We start from the raw sequence: 22190 nt of genomic DNA on the forward strand, positions 1-22190 counted from the left end.
AAGTATACTTATCAGATAGTTTTGGAAAAATGGAGGGAAACGGAAGCGAACACAAGATATGCAAAACAGTAAAGTCCAAACCTGTTGGTGGATCGCAGAATAATGATTTACACTGGTGATACCTTTGCTCATTGTACAAATTAAAAGAATATTCGTTCCCTTTCCCCCAACCACATATAGAAAAGCACTTCAGAGTTCAAGGGTAAAGCTTGTCACACTCCAAATACAAAATGATTTACTTACATGCAGCAAAATATACAAGAAGGGAATTCAAAAACAAACTTAATTCAATTCATTATATTCGCTTGGCACAATTGCAATTCAGTTTTAAAAAAATATTTGTAAAATACTGAAACTGACCTGAATTCAAGTATAACAGTTTCTTCAACAGAAACATTATCAATGCAATAAAACATTACACGGAATATATCGAAGCAAAACGCCTTCTTGAGTTTTTCCCTTAAATTTCTCTGCGTTTTTTTTTAATACAGTTTTAATGCCAACACAACTCACAATTATATTTTTAAAATGAATATTATTGCATTGTTTTTGCATATCTTGTGGGACAGGAAATGCAAAGAGTTACTGATTCCCATTTCAGAAGCAGAGACAGTGGTTTGTTTTTGCTTTCAAATGGCCCCAGATTCAGATCTCCCCACAGTTAGACCAGAAAGGGGGAGCTACACACTCATTCACACATGGGCGCACTGTGTGGGTGTACATACACACGGACGACAGGTGCCCAGACAGCCCACCACACACACACACACACACACACACACACACACACAGAACACACACATACTCGCAGAGACTCGCTCATCCAATCTTCCTTTCTCTGGCACCCACAAATACACCTCGCATTAAAAAGAACCCAACTCAATCACCCATATGTGCAAGACCGTATCAAGTGCATTACCTTTAAATTATAAAACCAAACCAAAAAAATTTTTGTTACTACCTACGGAAATTATAACAAATTATTGCGCATACACAATGGCTGGTAAAACTTGCCTACGGCGGCTCTATTGAACCTACCATAGAAAAAGAAAACCACAACCGTTTAAATAATACAGTAAAACCAAACCCGATTTACATTTGCAAAAGTGAAAACAGTAAGGTGGGTGTACAAAGCTTTGTAAACACTTCTTCCTCCCCTCCCCCTGGGAAAACAAAATTAAAATAAAACAGAAACCAAAAAAACCCCCGAAAACTGCAACATGCTATCAAGAAAAATGTCAAACCCTAAAACAAAAGAGCGCTCAACAAGAAGCTCAGCACCACCTCGTCTTGTCAAGGGCCGGCTGCCCCTTCCCTGGCAGGCGGTGCCAGTGCCCCCTCGGCCCGATGCAGGCCCAGCCGCTGGGCTGGAGCTCGGTGGGCCTGTGCAGGGAACGCTGGTCCTGATGCAGATGGGCGGGGTGCGGGGGGGAGCCTGGGCCTTGGAGGCCGCACACAGCCCTCGCCCTCCGCTCCCTTCTGCTCCGAGCTCCTGCTGCCTCGGGCTGCACCTCGTCCCTCTCTGGGACGGGGCTGGGTCCTCGCTGCAGTCACACCCCTGCTTCCTTCTGCAAATCCACAGGGCCCCGGCTCTATGGAGACAGTGAGGCTCATACAGAATATGTGCAAAATGATTTTTTTTTTTTTTTTACAAGCAAAGTTGAAAGACACCCGTTTGACATAGGGTCCTTTTGGTGAGGGCTACCGCAGGAAGCTGAGGTTCTCTTTCGTGCCCGGAGGTGAGGGCAGGCATCTCTTCTCTTGCTCTCCCTCCCTGATTCTTCCACTCCTCCTCACCACTCTACCTCTGTGGACACAACACAAACTGGGGTTGCTGCCTTCCTTCCCCCCGGAAAACGGATTCTGCACACCACCCAACTCTGCGTCTTGTCCCAACGAAATGAATGAAGACGCTGTTCCGGTTAACTCCAGGTCACGAGAACAGTGAGGCACTTCTGAAACGAACCCATTAGGAACATTGAAACAAATAAAAAACCCAGCGTCTCCCCAGCCCTAGCGACTACAGGCTGCCGGCGTGGGCTCTGCTGTCCTGGCGCTCCTCCTCGCTCCTCCGACACGCCCGAGCCGTGGTGCAGCTCTCGCCCTCTTGGCCCCCCGCTCTGTCCTGCCCCGGGTCCCTGCAGTTAACAAAAGGTAGTAGGGTGCCGTTGGGGCTCTGCTGGGCGCCCCCACTGAGGATGTTGTCGGCGGCGTTCTCCATCTCCTCTATGGTCATGTCACAGGCATCAGCCAGCTCCTGGGTTGTGACTTCGATAAACTTGGGATCTTGAGCAAACTGCCCCAGTCCTTCTGAAATCAAGACCTGAAGTGGGGAGGGAGGGCCATGAAGAAGAACCAAAGAGGAACATTATTCCTGGAGGTCAACTCTTCCCTTTAGGGCTGGAGCAAGGGGCCTGGGCCTGGTGACTTCGGGAAGTTGAGTGTGTGTGTGTGTGTATGTGTGTGTGTGTGTGTGTGTGTGTGTGTGTGCGCGCGCGCGCGTGCGCAGGCGTGGTTGCAGGGCTGCTCCCAGGAAAGGAGCTGACCCGGAGCATTGCCCAAAGGCGTCAGGGATGTGTAGGCTGGAGGAGAGCTGTTTTGGCTGGGATACTCAACAACTGTTGTCGAACACCTGAAGAGGGGCCGCGGGGTGCTGCTGTACCGCGGCTCAGGCAGAACCCGGCCTGCCCTGTCTTTTCTCCTCCCTGGCACCCCTAGATGCCCCCCTATTATTCTTGCCCAGAAACCTTCACTCTCCTTTGGGGAAACTGTTAAACTTGTGCCCCTTGCCCACTGCTGGCTGGCTACCTTTGTGGGGGTGAGGATCCTGGCGTGGGATGTGTGCAAAACGCCACGTCTGCACCTGCCTCCGCCCCAGCTCCAAAGGGCCAGCAGGCGGTCCTAGGGCTGCTCCCTCCTTCCTAGTGGCTGCTTTAGTGACCGGCTTCGGGGAAACCAGAGGCTGAGCCAAGGACAGGGGATTAATAGTGAAGCCTGAATGCCTTTCTCCCAGGTCCGTTTGCCCTGCTCCCATCACTCTTTATTTCCTGTCCTGCTTAAGTTTTCTTCAGAGCTCCCACCCTGTGGGACATGCTACATCCATGCTTATTTACGATCTGTCTCTCCTCACCACGGCATGGGCTCCTGAGAGCAGAAACTGTCTCTCGGCTGTATCCCCACACCTAGAACAGTGCCTGCACATGGTTGGCACTCAATCGGGATTTGTCAACTGAATGAGGAATAACCAAGGCCAAGTGAAGAACAGGGGTTTTGGAGCTAGGAGGGACCTTAGAAGTCATCTGGTTTAACTCTCCACCTCTTGCATGACAGCCTGATGACCAGATGGGTGTTGTCTCTGCTTGCATATATCCAGCAATGGCGGGCTCACTCCTTTATAGGAAAGCCCTCCTCATTTTGGGAAAGCTCTGTTGGAAAGGTCTTCCTCATGTAACCTGAAATCTGCCTGCCTGTCAGTTTGATCTGTCGCTCCAGTCCTGCACTCGAGACCCCCTGCCCAGGACATGAGGGACCTTACAGTTGGAGATGCCCATTGTGGCCTCCTAAGCCACCCCCTTTCTTGGTTTGCTTCCCTAACTCCCTTGACCAGTGCTCATATGAGATCGCTTCTAGGGACCTCGCCAATCCCTTGCCGTGTCCCTTTGGGCTTGTTCCAGTTTGTCAAAGTCCCCTAAAATGTGGTGCCAGGGTCGCACTAGATGCTCTGGCCAGGGCAGAGGATAGAGGACCTGGAAGCACTCTTGTTCTAGAATAGTGATTCTCAACGCTGGCTGTGCATTAGGATCATCACAGGGCTTTAAAAAATACCCATTTACTGTGTCCTAGGTTTCCAAAGCTCTCCAGGTTATTCTAATGCACCCCAGGCTCGAGTTCCACAGATCCCGACTTTCTATGTGTGCAAACACAGCCCAGGCTCACCCCTGCATCTGGCGTAGTCAGAGCTCCCCTCTGGCTGTACCGCGAGCCCCGGGCCCTGGGGGGCGTTCTCTGGCCTGCGGCAGGGATATGCTACTCAGTCCTTTCTCCCTCTGCGGCAGGCCCTGCCCAAGCAGAAGCCTCTAGCGTCTTGTGTGATCACAGTTCTCTGCACACCATGCCCTCCTCCCTGGGAGTGCAGATCTTTCTGGCCAAGAGACTTGACATCCACTCTACTTGGGAAAGGACCAGGGACTCCCGTCTCAGTTCCTCATGCGAAGTCCCTGGGCTGCCCTCGGCCTTTCCCTCCCCCACGTGCCGTGCGGCCCAGGGTCACTTACCGCTTCCACCAGACTGCTGGCACTGCCGTGGAACTGCCTGCCCGGGGCCCCAGCCTGGCTGGGCACAGTGAGGGACACCGGCCGGGCTCTCCGGATGGCGCTACTGCCCCCAGCGCAGGGCGTGGGCTCCCCAGACCAGGAGCTGCAGTGGATGGACGGGAAGCTGCTGTTGAGTTTCTCGCTGGACTCGGCCCCCTCCAGCCTCAGGGTGGGGATCGGCTGTGGGGGCCACCCTCGGCTGCCCGGTGTGGCTGGGGGGGTGGCGCACGGCCTGGGGGACGTGCTGGGGGAATGGCTTCTCTGCAGGAGGGGGCTCAGGCCAGCCACTGCCAATGCCTGTGGACACACAAGGAGCTCGAGTTACTGGGAGAGGCGGACCTCTGCTTTCTCAGCAGCTCCTGCTCCCAGCTAGTCCCACCCACCCGGGGCCCACGCCTGTCAGCCCTCTGGCTCCGACCTCATCGAGACCCTGGGTTAGCTTCTGCCACCCTAAGATAGATTTTGTGACCGTGCCAGTCTGAAGGGCTCGCTTTCTCCTCTAAGTTCAGAAAGCTGTGACGGAGTGGAATCAAGAGCATCCCCTTCTTATCACTGGCCCTATCGCCGGGCAGCTGAGAATCCTCTGGCTTTTGGTTTTCTCGTCAGTAGTCTAGAAAGAATGCTGCCCTCATCGTCTGTAAAACCAGGACACCAATGCCCTCTATCTCCCTATCTTGTGGGGTTGACATGAGGTCCAAGTGAAATAAAGCCTGTGAAGAAGTATACTGTGCACCACAAAGATCTAGACAGAACCCGTACTTGGTTTTAATTCTTACAGTTAATCAGGCCATGCATCATGTCCTGCTGATCCTTAGCTCAGGTCATCTCTGAACTGTTGTTCAAATCTTCTGTTTTTTTTTTTTTTTTTAAGATTTTATTTATTTATTTGAGAGAGAGAGAACGAGAGACAGAGAGCATGAGAGGGAGGAGGGTCAGAGGGAGAAGCAGACTCCCTGCCGAGCAGGGAGCCCGATGCGGGACTCGATCCCGGGACTCCAGGATCATGACCTGAGCCGAAGGCAGTCGCTTAACCAACTGAGCCACCCAGGCGCCCCTGTTTTTTGTTTTTTTAAATTAAAAATTTTTTTTTACTGTTGTTCAAATCTTACACTGTATTTACATGTTGTGTCTTCTGGCCCCCATTATGCTCGAGAATCCTGAGGCTGGGGCCTGACACTCGTGTCAGTACCACAAGGACCCGCTCTGAGCTGGTGTCCACAGAGAGTGGCACTGTGCAGTGGGAGAGCCCAGCCGAGAGGCAGAGGGAAGGGAACCCTGCAGCCGGGGCTGGGGGGGCAGTGGGAAGGCATGGAGGGGCAAGTGTAAATAAAGAATAGGTTCTCTCCCGTAGCATGGTAAGAACACATGGGTGAAATGGACTTCTAGAAATCTTTAAAAATAGCACACGCAGTGTCCCCTTGCCCCCAATCAGCCTGCTAGTCTCTTCTGCCCACAGCTCTGGACGGTCCCCAGCCTGGGGTCGCTGGTTCCCTGGAGATCTGAGGGAAGTGTAAGGCTACGCTCAATACTCCAGAAAGCCCCACGGAAATCATGTGTGTGCTGGCCATGCCGCACAGGCTAAGCGACACGGTGAGTCCTGTGAGCTGAAATAGTATCAACTTAGCTGAGCCACACTGGCCATCTTAAGCACATTTTAAGCCTTGATTGGCAGATGAATGCCCTTGGGTATTAAAAAAAAAAAACCCATTTAATGCATAGGCTTGTGGTGAGGGAGTATATACTTAGAGAGGAAAAAAGTTTGGGAAATTTGGGCTCTAATTTGCCTAGAGGTAAGGGACTGGCCTTTGATTCTTTGAGGCTTCCATTAGTTCTAAGATACTGAGAACATGTTGGATACTGATGTCTTGGATTTCACTGGCTCAGCTGGAGTCAGCCATGCCAAGAGATATTTCAATTATCGAATCTTCTGAACCTGTTCTCCTTGGACATCAGTCTCTACTCCTGATCATGTTGCTGGCAGATTCTTTAATCACTTCTATATTTCGGGGGATGGGTTTGTGTGCAGCTAGATCTCCAGGTATTTTGCAACTCTAGGTATGATTACGTCTGCCCGAGTGCTCTGTGGTGTAAGCCGATGTCTGTGGAGGGAACATCTGTGCCATTGTAGGAAGAAGGTCAGGCAGAATACTGGAGCTGCCGATCCTTCTGAACCATGTGAGGAGCTCCTGTTCGCCAGTATTTCCTAGGTGTCCCTCCACCCCCCCAGGGAAACGACAGACCTTGTTAAGGTTCTCACTTGCATGGACGAGTCCCCTCATGTGGGGCTGTTAGGGCCAGGGGCTAGAGCTATCAGTGGTCCAAGACAGGAGGACTGAGTGGGGTCTTGGGATTTGCCATAAGCACGGGGGTTGTGTAGCCTGCGGGGTGCTGGCCAGTGATGCCTCCTAAAGTCTGGGCTACCTGATGATGAACCAGATGCAAGGGCAGAACTGTCTTCTGAGAGACGTCTCCCCCTTGATTCTTCTGTCGCTTCAGACATTCGAGGTGGAAGGAGGCCCTTCGACCTGCAAAGCCAGCCAAAGAACTGTGATCAGCACAGGGAAAAGGGACCCAGGTCTGTGAGCCTCAGACCATGGGGGGTGCAAGGAGCCGTGTGAGTGGCCCCGGAGTCAACACCTCCCTACCGTTCGCCTCTCATAACACGTAGCATATGGCCAAATCCCAGCCCCGCAAGCCCTGGCCTTGGAATCCCATCTCATTGCTCCGGAAATCTGCCCAGCCCCTGCGTGGGGCTGTCTGAGCCAGTCACTCGAGTGCCTGATTCGCCACATCTGAAGAGAGAGAGAGGTGAGTATTTACCTAGTGAGGCAGAGCGGAGGAAACCCCTCTTTGGAGATTGCTGGACGCCTCTCTTGTCCCCCTCAGGTGGTGTTAATTGCCGATTTTCATCGTCCTGATAGGAGAGCCTGGAACAGAGAACTCCTGGTGCTTATTCTGCGAGCCGGGAAGCGCCACCCGATACGGAGAGCTGCCACCCCCTGAAGGCAGTTTGCTTTTTTCCTTAGTGAAGGGAACCCCTGCTTTGTGCTTTCGTAAAGGTTCGGGGAGCGGGCGACAGGAGCTCGGCCCCCCCAGCCAGGCTCGGCCTGGCTCTCCCACATCACGGATGTTCTCGGCTCCTCACCCACAGCCTGTCTGCTCAGAAGCCTCGCATTTCTGATTTTCGGCAGTAGAAGCACTCTTGAGTCAAAGTTGGTGAGAAAGTTGGCAAAAAATGTTAGGCCCACAAGATTCTTTCCAGGAACAGCCTAGGCTCCTCTGTTTACATATGTGGATGCTAGTTACCCTGACCACTCCCGACTTCAGCCCAAACTTCTCCCCCTCTCCCTAATTTCTCCCTGGCCTGCCCACCCTTCATCATCAAGCCACATAAGCAGCTGCCTACGGACAAATCTCCAGTCAGCCAGTCAGTGAATAGCAGAGCTGTAAGGGGCCTGGCTGCTAGGCCTTTTGGATGGGGACTCACAATGAGAAATAGACTGTACATTGTCCCATTCATATACACACCTACTCGAACTCAACTTCTTGAACCATATTTACCTTTTTTGCATGCATTGCCCTCTGGTGGTTTCTATTCTACTTCAGTCTTTTCTATGTCACTAAACAATGTCAGTTGCAATCCACTAAGTTGATTTCACAGTCCCCAGGGGGAGTAGCCTGCCGGCCAAGAAGACAGGTGCTTTCTAATCCCTTCACTTTACGGATGAGACCACTGACTCTGTCCCTGGTGTAACTCCACATGCTTTGAGGGCAGAGAATGTGTGGCCGTCCCTGCTCCTAGCATACTGGCTTTGATCCTTGGTACATGTGCAGGAAAATTTCTGACCAAAAAACCTCCAAACCTTTCTTCTCATTTTCAACGTGGTAAGCTTTCCCTATTGTATTTTCTTCTTATCCAAATTGTACCCACTCTTGAAGACCCAGCTTCTATTTCATCTTGTGCCAGGAGCCTGTTATGGTCACCTTGACCTCAACCTCCTCTGAATGTCTGTCCCCTTCATTGCTTGTACTACCCTGTGAGTGAAAATCTCCATGTTATCTCCCTCTTCTGAGATCTTAAGTGGTTTGAAAAATATCCTTGAGTGCCGAGGCCGGTTTATTCATGATCTAGCAGAGTGCCTGGATGCACCAAGCACCAGAGCCAAAATGGATTGAAGCATATGCTTTTCCTGATTTCTAGGGTATGTGGCCATGTAAAAATTTGCAGTCTCTAAAAATCAAAAGGCTGAGGAGCTGGTCCTTCCTTATTATAAAGTGCTTTTAGCAAAGCTTCTAAAACAATGCACCTTAAACTTTTTGAATGCAACCCACAGTCATAAATACATTTTATGAGGCTCAGTACACGGATATATGTATTGGCAATTAAACAAATATTTCACTAAATAATACCTCTGTGACATTGGATACACTATTATCTATTGTCTTATTCTAACCTATGCTATTCTGTATTATGCTGTTCTTTCTTTTAAAGTGCTGATCATGGCCTGGCCTTCTGGCACCTGGGGGGTGTTTTCTGGGGGCAGATACAGAATTGCCTCTCATATGTCTTGGTTGATTTCAGAATCCTCTGCTCTTCAGCCCCTGCAGGGAAACCATGCTTAGCCGGCGGAAGGGGCTGGCTGGGGCTGCTGAGCCTGCTGGGCCGAACAGTAAGGGGCTCGTAAGAAGATGTACCAAGACTAAGAAACCAGCGGGGGCATCAGCTCAAGGGGATAACTCCAGCCCTCAGAAAGTTTCAGCCTCTAAAAATGGTAGGAAGAATCTAAGCAGTTACTGGCTGATGACGTCAGAGCCAGAAAGCCAACTAGACAAAGGTGTAGAGGTGAAGTTCAGCCCTGGGGATCGTAAAGCACAGCCCAAGCAGACAGCATGCTGGGATGGCCTTCACAACTCCCAGCCCCAGAACTTCCCTGGGGCCCTGAAGCGGGAGAAAGAAGCCTTCTACCAGAGCAACTGTGAAGAACCAGGCATCGCAGGACTTGTGAAGCTTGTGAGGTAGGCGTCCCCAGACCACATACAGTTTGAGAAAAATAATCCCCATTATGACCCACCCAGCAAAGAAGACAACCCCAAATGGTCCAAGGTCGATGTACAGTTTGTTCAGATGAAGTGTTTCATGACCCTGGTGCCTGAGCTCAAAACCCATCTCCAAGCTCACAAAGCCACTGGAGGCCCCTTAAAAAATAGGGCTCTCTCCACTCGCCAGATACTCTCCATTCAGCCCCTGACCTGAGAGGAGTTTGATTTTATTTTGAGGCTGCAGGAAAAGGAACCAAGTTAACTGGGACACTGTGGCTGGAATGGGCAAGACAAGACTCCAGAGAAGTCAAGCTTTTGTAAGACGAAAGAAGGTGTGAGGAGACTTGTTATGTTCATCTGGGGCTGTGTACATAGGTGGTTTTCATGTACCTTTTTCAATAAAACATTAATATAAAAGAAAGTGATGATCATAATTAAGTAAATGTCACAACCTTCTAATGGGTCTAGACTTGTAGTTATATTAAAAACCTCTTAAAAAAATTCCAGCACTGACGAAAACCTCAGCCACTGTTTGCCAACAGTGCCCTCTGCTGGGTGGCTCTATTATAAGTAGTTTCATGAACACTTATTTGCCAATGTGTGTGTGTGTTTGTGTGTGTGTACTGAGTCTCACTATAAAATATATTTATGACAGTTGGTTTCAGCAAAAAAAAGTTTATGAGACAATGTTTTGAAGTCTTCCTGAAAGCACCGCATCACGAGGAAAGGCCAAGCTAACCAGGGACAGTGGTGTGTATGTGTGTACGTGTGCGTATGTGTGTGTGGGTGTGGGCGGGGGCATACATCCATCTCCCGCATGAGGTGACAGATGCTTTGCAGGCGTTCTTCTGACATGGGACCCCCCCTTCCCCAAGTCCTGCCCAGAGGAGGGATTCCAGGGAGCTGCCCTTCACCCGCAGACCCTGTCCTGCATATGGGCTGGCCCAGGCCGAGGCAGCAGCACTCACATCTCTGTGGAGATCAGGCTGGGCTCGCTGCAGTACTCGGTGTCTTCGCTCAGCCGCACGTCATAGGGCTCAGCCTGAGAGACCTCCTCCTGACACACCATGGCTATCTGGCTCTCCCGGGAGTGGCACCTGAAGGGTCCAAGAGGGAGAAGTGAAGTCAGAAACTGCTACCCCCACCGTTCCCTCACAGGTGAGGCGTCACACACACGCGCCCACACAACCACACAGCGAACACACGCACACACGTGCCCACTCACCCACACAGTGAACACACACACACACGCACCCACACACCTGCCCACACATCCACACAGCGAACACGCGCACACACGTGCCCACTCACCCACACAGCGAACATGTGCACACACGCACCCACACACCCGCTCACACACTCACACAAGGAACACATGCCCACACAGTGAACACGCGCACACACGCGCCCACACACGCATACACACCCGCCCACACACCCACACAGCGAACACGCGCACACACGCGCCCACATACTCACACAGCGAACACGTGCCCACACAGCAAACACGAGCCCACACACCCACACAGCAAACACGTGTACACACATGCCCACACACTGAACATGCGCCCACACATCCACACAGCGAACACATGCACACACACCCACACAGCGAACACGCGCCCACACACTCAGCCAATGTGCGCACACACGCCCACACACTCATCCACATACGCCCACACACCCACACAGCGAACACATGCACACAGACGCCCACACTGCAGCGCACACACACAGCGAACATGCGCACACACTCACCCACACACCTGCCCACACACCCACCCAGCGAGCATGCGCACACACGTGCCCAGTCAGCCACACAGCGAACACATGCACACACACCCCCACAGTGAACACGCACACACACACAGCCAACACGCGCGCACACACACCCACACACCCGCACAGTGAACACGCGCCCACACACCCACACAGCGAACACATGCACACACACGCCCACACACCCACACACAGCGAACATGCGCACACATGCACCCACACACCTGCCCACACAGCGAACACATGCACACATACGCCCACACAGTGAACATGCGCCCACACTCACAGTGAACACGCACCCACACACCTGCCCACACACCCACACAGCGAACACAAGCACACATGTGCCCACATTCACACAGCAAACACGCACCCACACACTCACACAGCGATCGCGCACACACACGCGCCCACACACCCACAGTGAACACACGCACACACACCCCCACACACAGTGAACACGCACACACACACGGTGAACATGCGCACACATGCACCCACACAGCAAACACGCGCACACACGTGCCCACACAGTGAACACACACACTCACGTGTCCACACACTCATACATTAAACACACACACATGTACCCACACACTCACACAGTGAACACACACATGCCCACACACACAGTGAACACGCCCACACGCACCCACACACTCACACAGTGAATATGCGCACACACATGCCCACACACAGTGAACATGTGCACACACATCCCACACACACAGTGAACAGGCATACACGTGCCCACACACTCACACAGTGAACACGTGCACACATATGCCCACACACTCACACGACCGCTGTGGCCTCTTCCTCCCACAGTTGCTGACGAAGCAGCAGAGCCATGGGAACAGTAAGATCAGGATCAGGATTCCATACGGAATAAGCATCTCTGGGTTAGGACCCAAGGAGATCTGAGTTCTGACCCCAATTCAGTTGCCCTCTGGCATGAGTCACTGGCCCATCCCCCATGCTTCGGTATCCCCATCAATAAAATTGGAGTAGCGTATGCCCTGCTTGACTCAGAGGCTTGTCATGAGTAACAAATGAATTAACAGATGTGATGGGGTTTTTATAAGGTGGAAAGGTCAAGCTTTTAAAACAGGGGCTTGGGCTGCTCTATACGGGTTGGGTGGGTCCTGAAAGGGCTGTCCTCTCCCTCTGCTAGAGAAAGCTGGGCCTTTGGTTGCTGGTTGGGCAGAGCCGGGAAGTTCCTGGGGTCACATATTGCCATGCCTCTGGGTTTGACATTGGGTCCTTAGAGTGACGGCAAAGACTAGAAGCCTCACGTCGATGGGTTTGTTCTCCTGGGCAGTGAGCCTGAGTCCCTGCTGAGCTTGAGACCCTCCTGCACCAGGGTGTGCCCTGGATGATTCTGCTCACCCTTTGGCCCAGGTGTTCTCCCTTTTCCCGTCTGTGCCTCTCAGTACCTCCCTCAGTCTTTCTTCCTATAGATCCTGAATGCTGGGGCTCACTTTACTCCCAAACCCATGAAGGCATGAGGGAAAGATCCCAGTTAATCCTCTCAGGGCCAAGCGCTGGATCAGTGCCCTAGATTTGACCCCGGGGCCTCTGAGCTGTGGCAACTCAGGAAGCTACCCTCCTCGGGTACCTACCCGGTTCTCTGGAGCAGGCCCTACCAGGTGGCTGCCCATCCCACAGTAAGGACAGATGATATGTTGAAGGCTCTTGATGAGGTGGGAAGAGGGAAAGTGAAAGGAGTTTTGGGGAGCCATCATGGGATGAGCTGGAGACGGAGAATGGCAGCAGGCAGGCAACACCACTTCTCAGGGGCCGCTGTGTACAAGACATGCTGGCCCGTCCCCAGCAAAAGCAAAGCCAGTGTTGGGCCACTGCACTTAGCCTTGAGCTGCAACATGAAGGCTGAGACCCCAGAGCTACAACTTGGCTTAACTTGTTCCTCCTCACCAAGCTGAAGCTTACTGCCTTGAGTGTCGTTTTTCTCACTGTGCAGGGAGGGAGGGAGCCAGTATTTAGTGAGCATTTACTATGTGCTAAGCATTGTGCTAGGTGCTTGCGTGTACTGTAGTTCATGGATAGAGGGATCTGTGGGGAGAAGAAGAAAATCCCCCGATGTCTCTCTTAAAAACCACTCTCCCTTCATTTAATACAGACCACAGTTTAATAGGAAAATACCCTCTGAAGGAGGTATTAGCTCAGACTGAGACGCTAATGATGGACATAATGAGCCTTCCTAAAGAAGAGATTTTGATATGGGGAGCAAGGGAGAAAATGGCACCAGGACTGAGTCCCTGAAGTTCGTAGGAGGTTTGCAGAAAAGGGAGGGGCCACCAAGACAGGCACGGGCCAGCCACTTGAACTCTGATACTCCCCTGTGCAAAGCTAACCTTTCAGTCAGCATACAAAATTCAGGGCTGAGCACACTGCCCTGAGCATGGAAGGCCTCAACATACATCTCTTGAGTAGAAGGACTCACCCAACATTGCTTCCAGGTGGTTTCACCAGCCATTCTTCCAGACAGTAAGGTAGACTGATGGCCAATCTGACTTGGCTGTCATCAGACACCATTAAATGCCCAGGCCACATAGGTGTCCATGGGGCCACTTGAAAGTGGGTGTTAAGAAGGGAAATGAAAACCAGGGGGCAGGTATGCTGGCTCCTTAGATGAAAGCAGCTTCAGGACACTTGTCCAGAAAGACACTCACACATCACAATTATTTTCTAAGCTTGTGAGCAGGAGAGATCTGCCCAAGAACATGGCATGCTGGGGATCTGCTTGGCCTGCTGTGGTGGGGGTGCTGTCCACTAAGAGTGAGGTGGCAAGATGCAGGGAGGCATGTCCTCTCCCATCCAGCCTTGGGAACCCAGAGCTGTTGATAGAAACAGGGAGGAGACCCTTTAGGCCCAGGCTGTGCTTCTAGAGGCCTAGAGCACGGCAGTAGGCACCTACCGTCCCATTATACCATAGCAATGCATCCTGGAGCACCAGGGAGCAGAGGGTGGGGAGAAAAGCATGCGTCAGGTGGTGGGAGATCAAACTACCAGGAATGATCCTACACTGGGGCAGAATGGGCAAGCACTACGGTGAAGGGCCTCCTGCCACCAAAATGCCCCTCCCAAGAGGGTTGAGAAGGGTGTAAAGAAGAGGTGGTAGCTCCATTCCCATCCCAACTAGGCCAAAGGCCAGGTTTGTGCAGACTTGGGAGAGGCCGGGGGAACAGAGTCTGTTGTGTAGCCAGGATGCCAGCATCCCGGGGGGCGGGGGCCTGGGCTCCTCAGCTTGGGTAGCATGAGAGAGCACAGGAGGCTCTGTCCCGCGGTGTGCATCACAGGACACTTGAGGCCATCGGGACCATGGTGCCTTCCCCCAACGGCGGCTGCCACATTTAATCGAGGGCAAGATTGGGAGGCCTATCTCTTGGTGGGATCTGGGGCAGCAGCCTCCATCCCAGCTCGAGGGGTGAGTGGTAGGCCTGGGGGCCAAACTCTACCCCCCATCCAGTCTGGGCTGGAGTGTGTGGGGCCCCTGTGCACGGGCCCTGGATGCCCCACCCTCCTGCTTACCTCTTGGAGCTGAGCTTCCAGGCTGCCTCCTGTACCCGGACGGCAGGAGACAAGGGGGGCCCACGGCCCTCCACGGTGCTGACCGCGCTGGGGTAACCAGCGGGGCGGGGGAAGCGGCCCAGGGCAGTGTTGTTGGCATTGTTGATGTTGGCGTTGGAGCCAGTGGATGAGTAGCTGCTGGGGGTGAAAGTGGAGTCCACCAGTTTCTCGTGGGACGGCGACCCGGTGTCGCCTTGGCTGTTAGCCGCCTTGTTGATGTGCAGTGGGCGCTGGGTGGTGAAGGTCTGGGGGAAGGCGCTCCGGCCGTCGCTTTGGTAGCAGCTGACGTGGTTGCCGAACAGGCCGCCGGCCCTCTGTGGGCGAGACAGGAGGGGTGGGAGGAGGAGAAAGCCCTCTCAGCTACCTCTCCTTCTCGGCCAAGGCACGGAAGGCTGTCTGCCTTCCAGAGAGCACAGCCATGCCGGGCAGCACAGGGTGGACGGGGAGCTCTTGGCCCACGTGGCCTGGCAGCTGGAGGGGAGGGACGCAGACGGTCCCCTCTGAAACCGCTGGGGTGCCGGTGAGGGACAGGACCAACCAGGCACGAAGGCTGCTGCCCTGGGACTTTCTACCGAACCCCCTGAGGACTCAAGAACCAGTGTAGGATGGCAATCCTTAGTTGCAGCCAGTCGCTCGCTCGCCTTGGCGGCTGTGAGGCACTGGGAGGGCTGAGGGGTGGGGAAAGGGACCAGGAGATTCTAATGAGAATTTTTAAAACGGAGATCCAACTGGCTCACTGAGCTAGAAACTATGTTGGCCAAACGGTTTTGAAAATAAGGATGACACATTGACTCCATTAATTATATTATGGCCTTCTCTCCCCTGGGCAATTCTTAGAGATTTCAAATCAGGACCCAGTGTTTGCCCCCAACATTCTTTCCTTGTCCTGGGGCGAGTGGGCAAGTAGCTATCTGCAAGTTGGTCTGTGGGGTCTCGCTGGGGCAGGGAGAGCATGGTGCTGTGTCCCTGAGGCCATTCGGTGATGGACATTTCACAGTGATGAGGATGAGGATGGTGATGACAGGGCAGCCACAGGCCAGGCAGGCTGTCCTCCCTCCCAGTGTCTCCACAGCCCAGGACCCCTGCGTGGGGGCTCGCAGGGCCCTGGCGCGATGCTGCTCGGTGGCTTCTCCCTTGCTTCGGAGGTATTTTAGCCAAATACCTTCGGGGTTCGTCAGGGACCACCATGAATGGAGAGAGCAAGTCGGGTTCGGTTTCCACCGAAAAACGGATGCTCAGCCTCCATATCCAGGAAGGGAGAGGGAAGGAAGGCTGGAGGGGACTTTTGTGACTTGGAGAACACGTGCTTTCTCTCAAGAGGACAATTGCCCCTGGGCTCCGCTCCTCTGCTGCCACGTGGGAACACAAGCCAGATTCTCTGATTTTTAAAAGACAGGTCAGAGGTCTAGGTTTTTATTTGAATGTGCCGGATTTCTGAATGCTGGCAAACAAAATCTGTCTGCAGGTTAGATGCAGCCAAAAGTGGCCCCATGGTTTTGTAGCTTCTAATGCAGAAGGTTCTCCTAGCAAACATGTCCCTTAAGAAAATGGCTCCTCCCCTCTTTCTCCGAGAGCCAGGGACACTCTGGGAGCTGCCATGTCCTGGGAGCCCAGGCTTGAGATGGAGTCACACTTGGAGAAGGCTGAGGGTTAGGAAGTAGCTGAGTGGGAAGAGCCTGGAATCTGCCAGAGGGCTCAGGGCTTTCTCCCTGGATTTCCTTGGCAGAGCGCCAGCCCACCCTCTTGCTTCCAGCTGAGCTTTATAAAGGTAAGAGAGTGCTTCTGTGGCATCCACCTACCCTGAAGATGTCGTCTTCGGAGGCAGCAGACACAGCCTCCTTCATGGCCTTGTCCAGCTCCTCCTCGGCCGTCAGATCTCCAGAGATGGCCCGTCGGATCTCAGGCCCGATGTCATGCAGCGTGCGCAAGCCAGCCTGAAACCCAGAGGGACACCCAGCCGCCTGACCCGCTGCCTCCCCATTAGGCAGGTGAGCCTGCTGAGGGTTTATCTGTGTGTGCTAACCAGGGATGTGCTTCGGGACCTCCCTTGTCTGCCCCAGACTGGAAGAATCCATTTCTCCACCCAGGAAGGATAAAGGCACATTAGGAGCGGCCGTGAAGCAGGCAGGACTGGTGAAGCAGGGTGTGTGGGAGGCAGTGTGTCGCCCCTTCACACACACACCTTTGGAAAGCCTTGGAGCTCCCTGAAAGTTCTGGAGGGACCTGGCCTCTGACCCTTGGCCAGAGGTCGGAAGAAGGTGACCAGGCCCTTCCTTAGGGTGTGGACCCCCTCCTTGCCTCTTACCTGCAGGGATAGGGCGTTCCTCTGGGAGGGTTTGCCCACCAGGCCCTGCTCTTTGCGCTTCTTGAATTTCCGGAAGTACTCCTGGATCAGGAAAGTAGCATAAAACTTGCCAACCGTGACCTCGTCATCTGAGACAGAAGAGAGGACAGAGGGGAGGTAAAGGGGGTAATTCAGTTGGGCTTCATTCACTTTTTTTTCAGCATCCACGCTCTCCGAAGTTTTTTAAACTTTTTTTTTTTTTAGAGGTAGTCCATTCACATGGTTCAGAAAGGCAAAAATATATTACAAAGTGTACAGTGAAAAGTCTCTCTCCCACCCCCCCATCTGCTGAGTTACCACCTTTTAATAGATAACCTTTCTAAAATTAGTTTCTTTTTTTTTTTTTAAAGATTTTATTTATTTATTTGACAGAGAGAGAGAGAGAGTTAGCGAGAGCAGGAACACAAGCAGGGGGAGTGGGAGAGGGAGAAGCAGGCTTCCCGCTGAGCAGGGAGCCTGATGTGGGGCTCGGATCCCAGGACCCTGGGATCATGACCTGAGCTGAAGGCAGATGCTTAACAACTGAGCCACCCAGGCGTCCCTCTAAAATTAGTTTCTTGAGTATTTTTCCGGAGAGTCTTTCTGCAAATGCTTTCTGCAAATAAGCAAACATATTCTTAGCCCCTCTTTTTTTTTTTTTTAACAGAAGTAGCCTATTATCAAAATTATTTCCCACCTTGCTTTAAAACCAACAAAAAAGTGTAAAAAAAACTTTAAAAAAGTAAAAAAAAAATTAACTGACATTGCTAACTAATTTTTTATTTGAATCCAAAACTTGAGGTACCCATCATAAATTGACTAGTCCCCTAAGTGCAAACAGTTCTGGTTAAAGATGGAGTTTGGTGGAAGGAGTACCTTTCTTCTCTAAGTTTGGGTTTTGCTTTCAAACCAGACAGACTGGCTTTTCTTACCATGTGGCTTGGCTGGATCCCTGCTGGGCTAGACCCCCAAGTTACACATGACATAGTCAGCCTCTGTGTTGGGAATGAACCAGGTGGTAGAGAAGCCAAAGAGTCTCCAAGGAGAACATTGCATGCCCTGTGAGTAGCCTCTTGGCTCCATTTTCTTCTTCTTCTCAAGGAAATGGGCCCAGGAGACAGTTGGTAGGCTAGACATAGGGGCCCGTGATGGTTCTCCTACTCCTAGTTGTCTCCTAAGAATAGCCAAGTCCACAGCAGTGGTGACCTTCCACATGGCAAACACCTCATTCCCATGTGGGAGAGAAAACCTGAGTCCCCCGTCTAGGGTAGCCAGTGAGGAAGAGCTGCAGGGCAGAAAGAGCTTGGAGTTCTGGTGTCCTCCAGGCCTGGGTTTGAATTCTCAATTTGCCAGGTACTCACCCTATAGCATTGGGTCAGCTACATAGCTTCTAAGTACTTCAGTTTCTTGAGCAAACTTCACAGCAATGTTATAAGGATTAAATAAGGTATGCAAAACGTCATGTGGTGCTTGGCCTGTCTAGGTGACTTTTCACTGAGTTCCAGTCCTGATTCCCTTTGGGAAGTGGTTCTCAACAGGGCTGGTGTCAACATTAAGGAGTGTTTTGGGAATGTGTGGGATTTTTTTGGTTGTCACAGTGTGCTACAGTCATTAGGTGGTTCCAGATGTGTCCCTTAAAACACAGGCATGTTTTGCACAACAAATAATAGATTTACACTCTGCCTGATGTCCTTACCTGAGCTAAGAACCTAACTTCATTTTACATATGAACAGAAAATAATTTTTTTGCCTGGTTTTAATATATCCAGAATTTCCCAGGTATATAACTGCTAGGTAAATTGATGGATGACCATACTTTGCTTTGTTTCCACTTGACCAAGAAGGCTTTACATTTTGGAAAATTGTATCCCTGATGGCAATGCTCCTTGTGGTATCTGAGTCACCTGCTGCATCTGACCCGCTTATATCAGTCTGCATTTGTTCTATGTATGTGCATGTACGTGCCTATACATATGTGTGTATATTATATTATTTAATATACTTAGTTAACCCTTACTTCAAAATGACAAATACAAAATGTCAACAATAGTCAATATTGTCTTAGTTCCTTTAAACACAAACTTACTCATCATAAGTGGATGCATGCAAGTATTTTATCAGTTAACTGTAGCTTCTGGCATAGTGCCATAACCTTTAGTGCCCAAGCGTGTATATATTGAAAAACATTTGACTTTAATGTATTTTATATTAAGGTGTTATATATGTATGTTTTTAAAGATTTTATTTATTTACTTGAGAGAGAGAGAGAGAGCACGAACAGGAGGGTGGGCAGAGGAAGAGGGAGAAGCAGGCTCCTTGCTGAGCTGGGAACCTGATGCGGGGCTCAATCCCAGGACCTCGGGGTCATGACCTGAGCTGAAGGCAGTCACTTAACCGACTGAGCCACCCAGGTGCCCCAAGTTAAGGTGTTATATTAATATTTTGGAAACTATATCTGTAGGAAGGTTATAATTTTCATTCAGGATAGTAATAGGGGCATTATAAACTGTTCGTTATGAAAAGGGGCACTGGGTTTGAGAGAGTAGAGAAACACTGCCCTAGGGCGCCTGGGTGCCTCAGTTGGTTAAGCGAGAAACACTGCCCTATATAAAACAAAAAGAATTTCAACCAAAAGTGGATCTCAGGGGATTCTTTTTCCAGGTCCCCATTATTTCCAGAGCAACCAGCCTAGTAATTTATGGGGAAACCTATACTTTGCAGAGTTTCCTTGGAAGTTCTGCCAAACCTCTGAGCATCAAAGGGCCTTGCCTAGTCTATGAAATGTATGGTTAGACCAGATTTCCAACCTGACATTCTGTATCTGAGTTTGTGAAGGCATGGCGCCCTTGTCCCTTCCAACCAATAGGGCCTTGGAACTGCACAGGAAGGGCGGGGGGGGGGGGGGGGAAGCAGTCTTCCCACGAGCCTCGTGGACTCAGGAACCAGGCAAGAGCCAAGGGTGTGGAGATCGTGGGAGCACTCACCACCTGCTGGGGGCACCACTTGGTCCAGCAGCTTCATGCTGGTCCGCTTCCAGATCTTCTTGATTATAGCCCGCAGCTCCTCGTTGGCTTGTTCTAGGTTTCCTGAGGGGAGGGAGATGCAAGGCTGAAAACGATCATCAGCCCTTTGGGGGCCCATGGGGTGGGTCTCCCTGAGCAGAGTGGGAAGCCGCCACCCCACAGAAAGCCCTGGTCCATCAGCTTCACTTTCTTTCTCTCCATTCGACCAAATGTCACCTCCATCTTCTTTTTCTTTGTATTGCTCTCCATGGTCCTACCTCTCCCTCCCTCTGTTCCTTGTCCAGTGCCATTCCTTCTCCCTTCCTTCCTGCCTGCTGCTCAGGCCAGCCAGTGGCGATCCTTCGCCCCACACGCTGCTTCCTCGTGAGTGGCCCTTGGAGCAGACCAGATAGCCTGGCCCAACTGAGCTCATCCGCCACCTGCCAGAGAGCAGGAGGGGCTGCTCTGGTGCACAGCACTTCTCACGGGGCTCTATGGGTGATCGAGGTTTTCCCCACACAAAGCATCCATACGCAGGGAGACCTCGGTGTCAAAGCTCTTTGCTGCATGTCCTGTGGGGAAGAGGTAGCAAAACCTCAGTGTGGAAGCTGGACTCAAGACACACTGGGTTCTGTTTTGGAGCTTCTCTGGGTTTACTTTCTCCACTGGTAAAACAGGCTTAATTTGCTGCCGATCCCGTGCAGCCTCTGGGACACTGGTGGTATAGCAGCTGTAAGACAGGGTGTGGTGGGCAGTAGTGTAAGACCCCCTGAGCTATGTCCCACCACCACTGATATACACACCTTGCCTGGTCCCTGGTGGGTCCATGGTCCCTGGACTATAATGGATTTTACCCCCATGATTATTAGATCATGTGGCTCCTATCTCCTTAGGATAGGGAGATTATCTAGGTGGACCTGACCTAATCACATGAACTCTTCAAAAGTAGAGAGTTCTCAGGTGCAAACCTACAGTTAGGAAATAAATAAATCATGGGATGCAATGTACAGCATGGTGACTATGGCTAATAAAACCATACTGCATGTTTGATAGTTGCTAAGAGAGTAAGTCTTAAAAGTTCTCATCACACACAAAATTGTAACTATATGGTGACGGACATTAATCAGATTTACTCTGGTGATCATTTCTTTATATATACAAATATGTATCATTATGTTGTACATCTGAAACTAATATAGTGTTATATGTCAATTATACTTCAATACAAAACAGAAACAAAATGAATAAAAAAGTACTACATGAAGGAGGTCAAAAGATAAAAGTAGAGAGTTGTCCCCAGTTGGGAGCAGAGGAATGCGAGAGGACGGCTGTGGCCTGGGAGAAAGCACACACCAATGCTGTGAATTGAATGGAGAGAGGCAGCCCCTGGGGGCTCAGTGGTCCCTAGCTGAGAGCCAGCCTTACAATGGCAAGACATGAATTCCTCCAAAAACCCGAATGAGCTGGGAGCCTCTGGAAGAGGACATATCCTGATCAGTGTCCTGATTTTGGCTTTGTAAGACACTTAGCAGAGAACTCAGGTACTCCATGGCTGTACCCCTGACCTATAGAACTGTGGGTTAACAACTAGGTGTTGTTCAAACCGAAGAATTTGTGGTAATTGGTTCCACAGCCATAGGAAACCAATACAGGGGTGTTTACTGCTGTTACACAGGGGAAGCAGTACGGTTGAGAGCTCTGCTGTTAGACTGTCTGAGGTGAAATCTGCCCTGTGGCCACACCAGAGAGGCTCCCAACAGGAGTAAGCAGAGGTGGCAATGGAGGGAGAGTGATGGACTCCTGAGTCCCCTGTTGGATCCAAACAATACCTGGAGCTGGAGGACGATCCTGGGCATTCCAGTTATGGAGGCAATCCTGCATGGTTAAATTCTCTTCCTGGTTAGGGTAGTTAGTGGTTTCCAACATATTCAATGAGAGTCCTAATTAAAATAATGCTCAAATATGCTTATCTTCTGTCGTGGGTTGAATAGTGTCCCCACCAAATTCATGTCTTCATACATCCTTAGCATGTAGCCTTCGTTGGAAATAGGGTCTTTGCAAATGTTATTAGTTAAGACGAAGTTATACTTTATTAGAGTGGGCCCTACATCCAATACTACTGGAGAAGACCCACAGAGACAC

At 51.3% G+C, this 22190-nt stretch overlaps 1 protein-coding gene and 1 pseudogene across 9 annotated transcripts in view; one reads left to right on the forward strand and one right to left on the reverse strand.

The window, feature by feature from the left end:
* Positions 1 to 203: 203 nt before the first annotated feature.
* Positions 204 to 22190, reverse strand: part of CACNA1C (calcium voltage-gated channel subunit alpha1 C) — a 649893-nt gene continuing 627906 nt past the window's right edge. For all 9 annotated transcript variants that reach the window (XM_078075431.1, XM_078075429.1, XM_078075427.1 and 6 more), the window contains 9 exons: positions 20031 to 20132; positions 17029 to 17156; positions 16523 to 16657; positions 14685 to 15037; positions 10322 to 10450; positions 7134 to 7240; positions 6735 to 6838; positions 4275 to 4610; positions 204 to 2323 (listed from right to left, as the gene is read on the reverse strand). In XM_078075431.1, coding sequence (XP_077931557.1) covers positions 2021 to 2323; positions 4275 to 4610; positions 6735 to 6838; positions 7134 to 7240; positions 10322 to 10450; positions 14685 to 15037; positions 16523 to 16657; positions 17029 to 17156; positions 20031 to 20132 — 1697 coding nt within the window. In that variant the 3' untranslated portion in view covers positions 204 to 2020. The remainder of the gene's footprint in view (positions 2324 to 4274; positions 4611 to 6734; positions 6839 to 7133; positions 7241 to 10321; positions 10451 to 14684; positions 15038 to 16522; positions 16658 to 17028; positions 17157 to 20030; positions 20133 to 22190) is intronic.
* Positions 8929 to 9731, forward strand: LOC118537571 (thymocyte nuclear protein 1 pseudogene; annotated as a pseudogene).

This window comes from Halichoerus grypus, chromosome 6 (assembly GCF_964656455.1).
Source record: "Halichoerus grypus chromosome 6, mHalGry1.hap1.1, whole genome shotgun sequence".
NCBI classification, from domain to species: Eukaryota; Metazoa; Chordata; class Mammalia; order Carnivora; family Phocidae; genus Halichoerus; species Halichoerus grypus.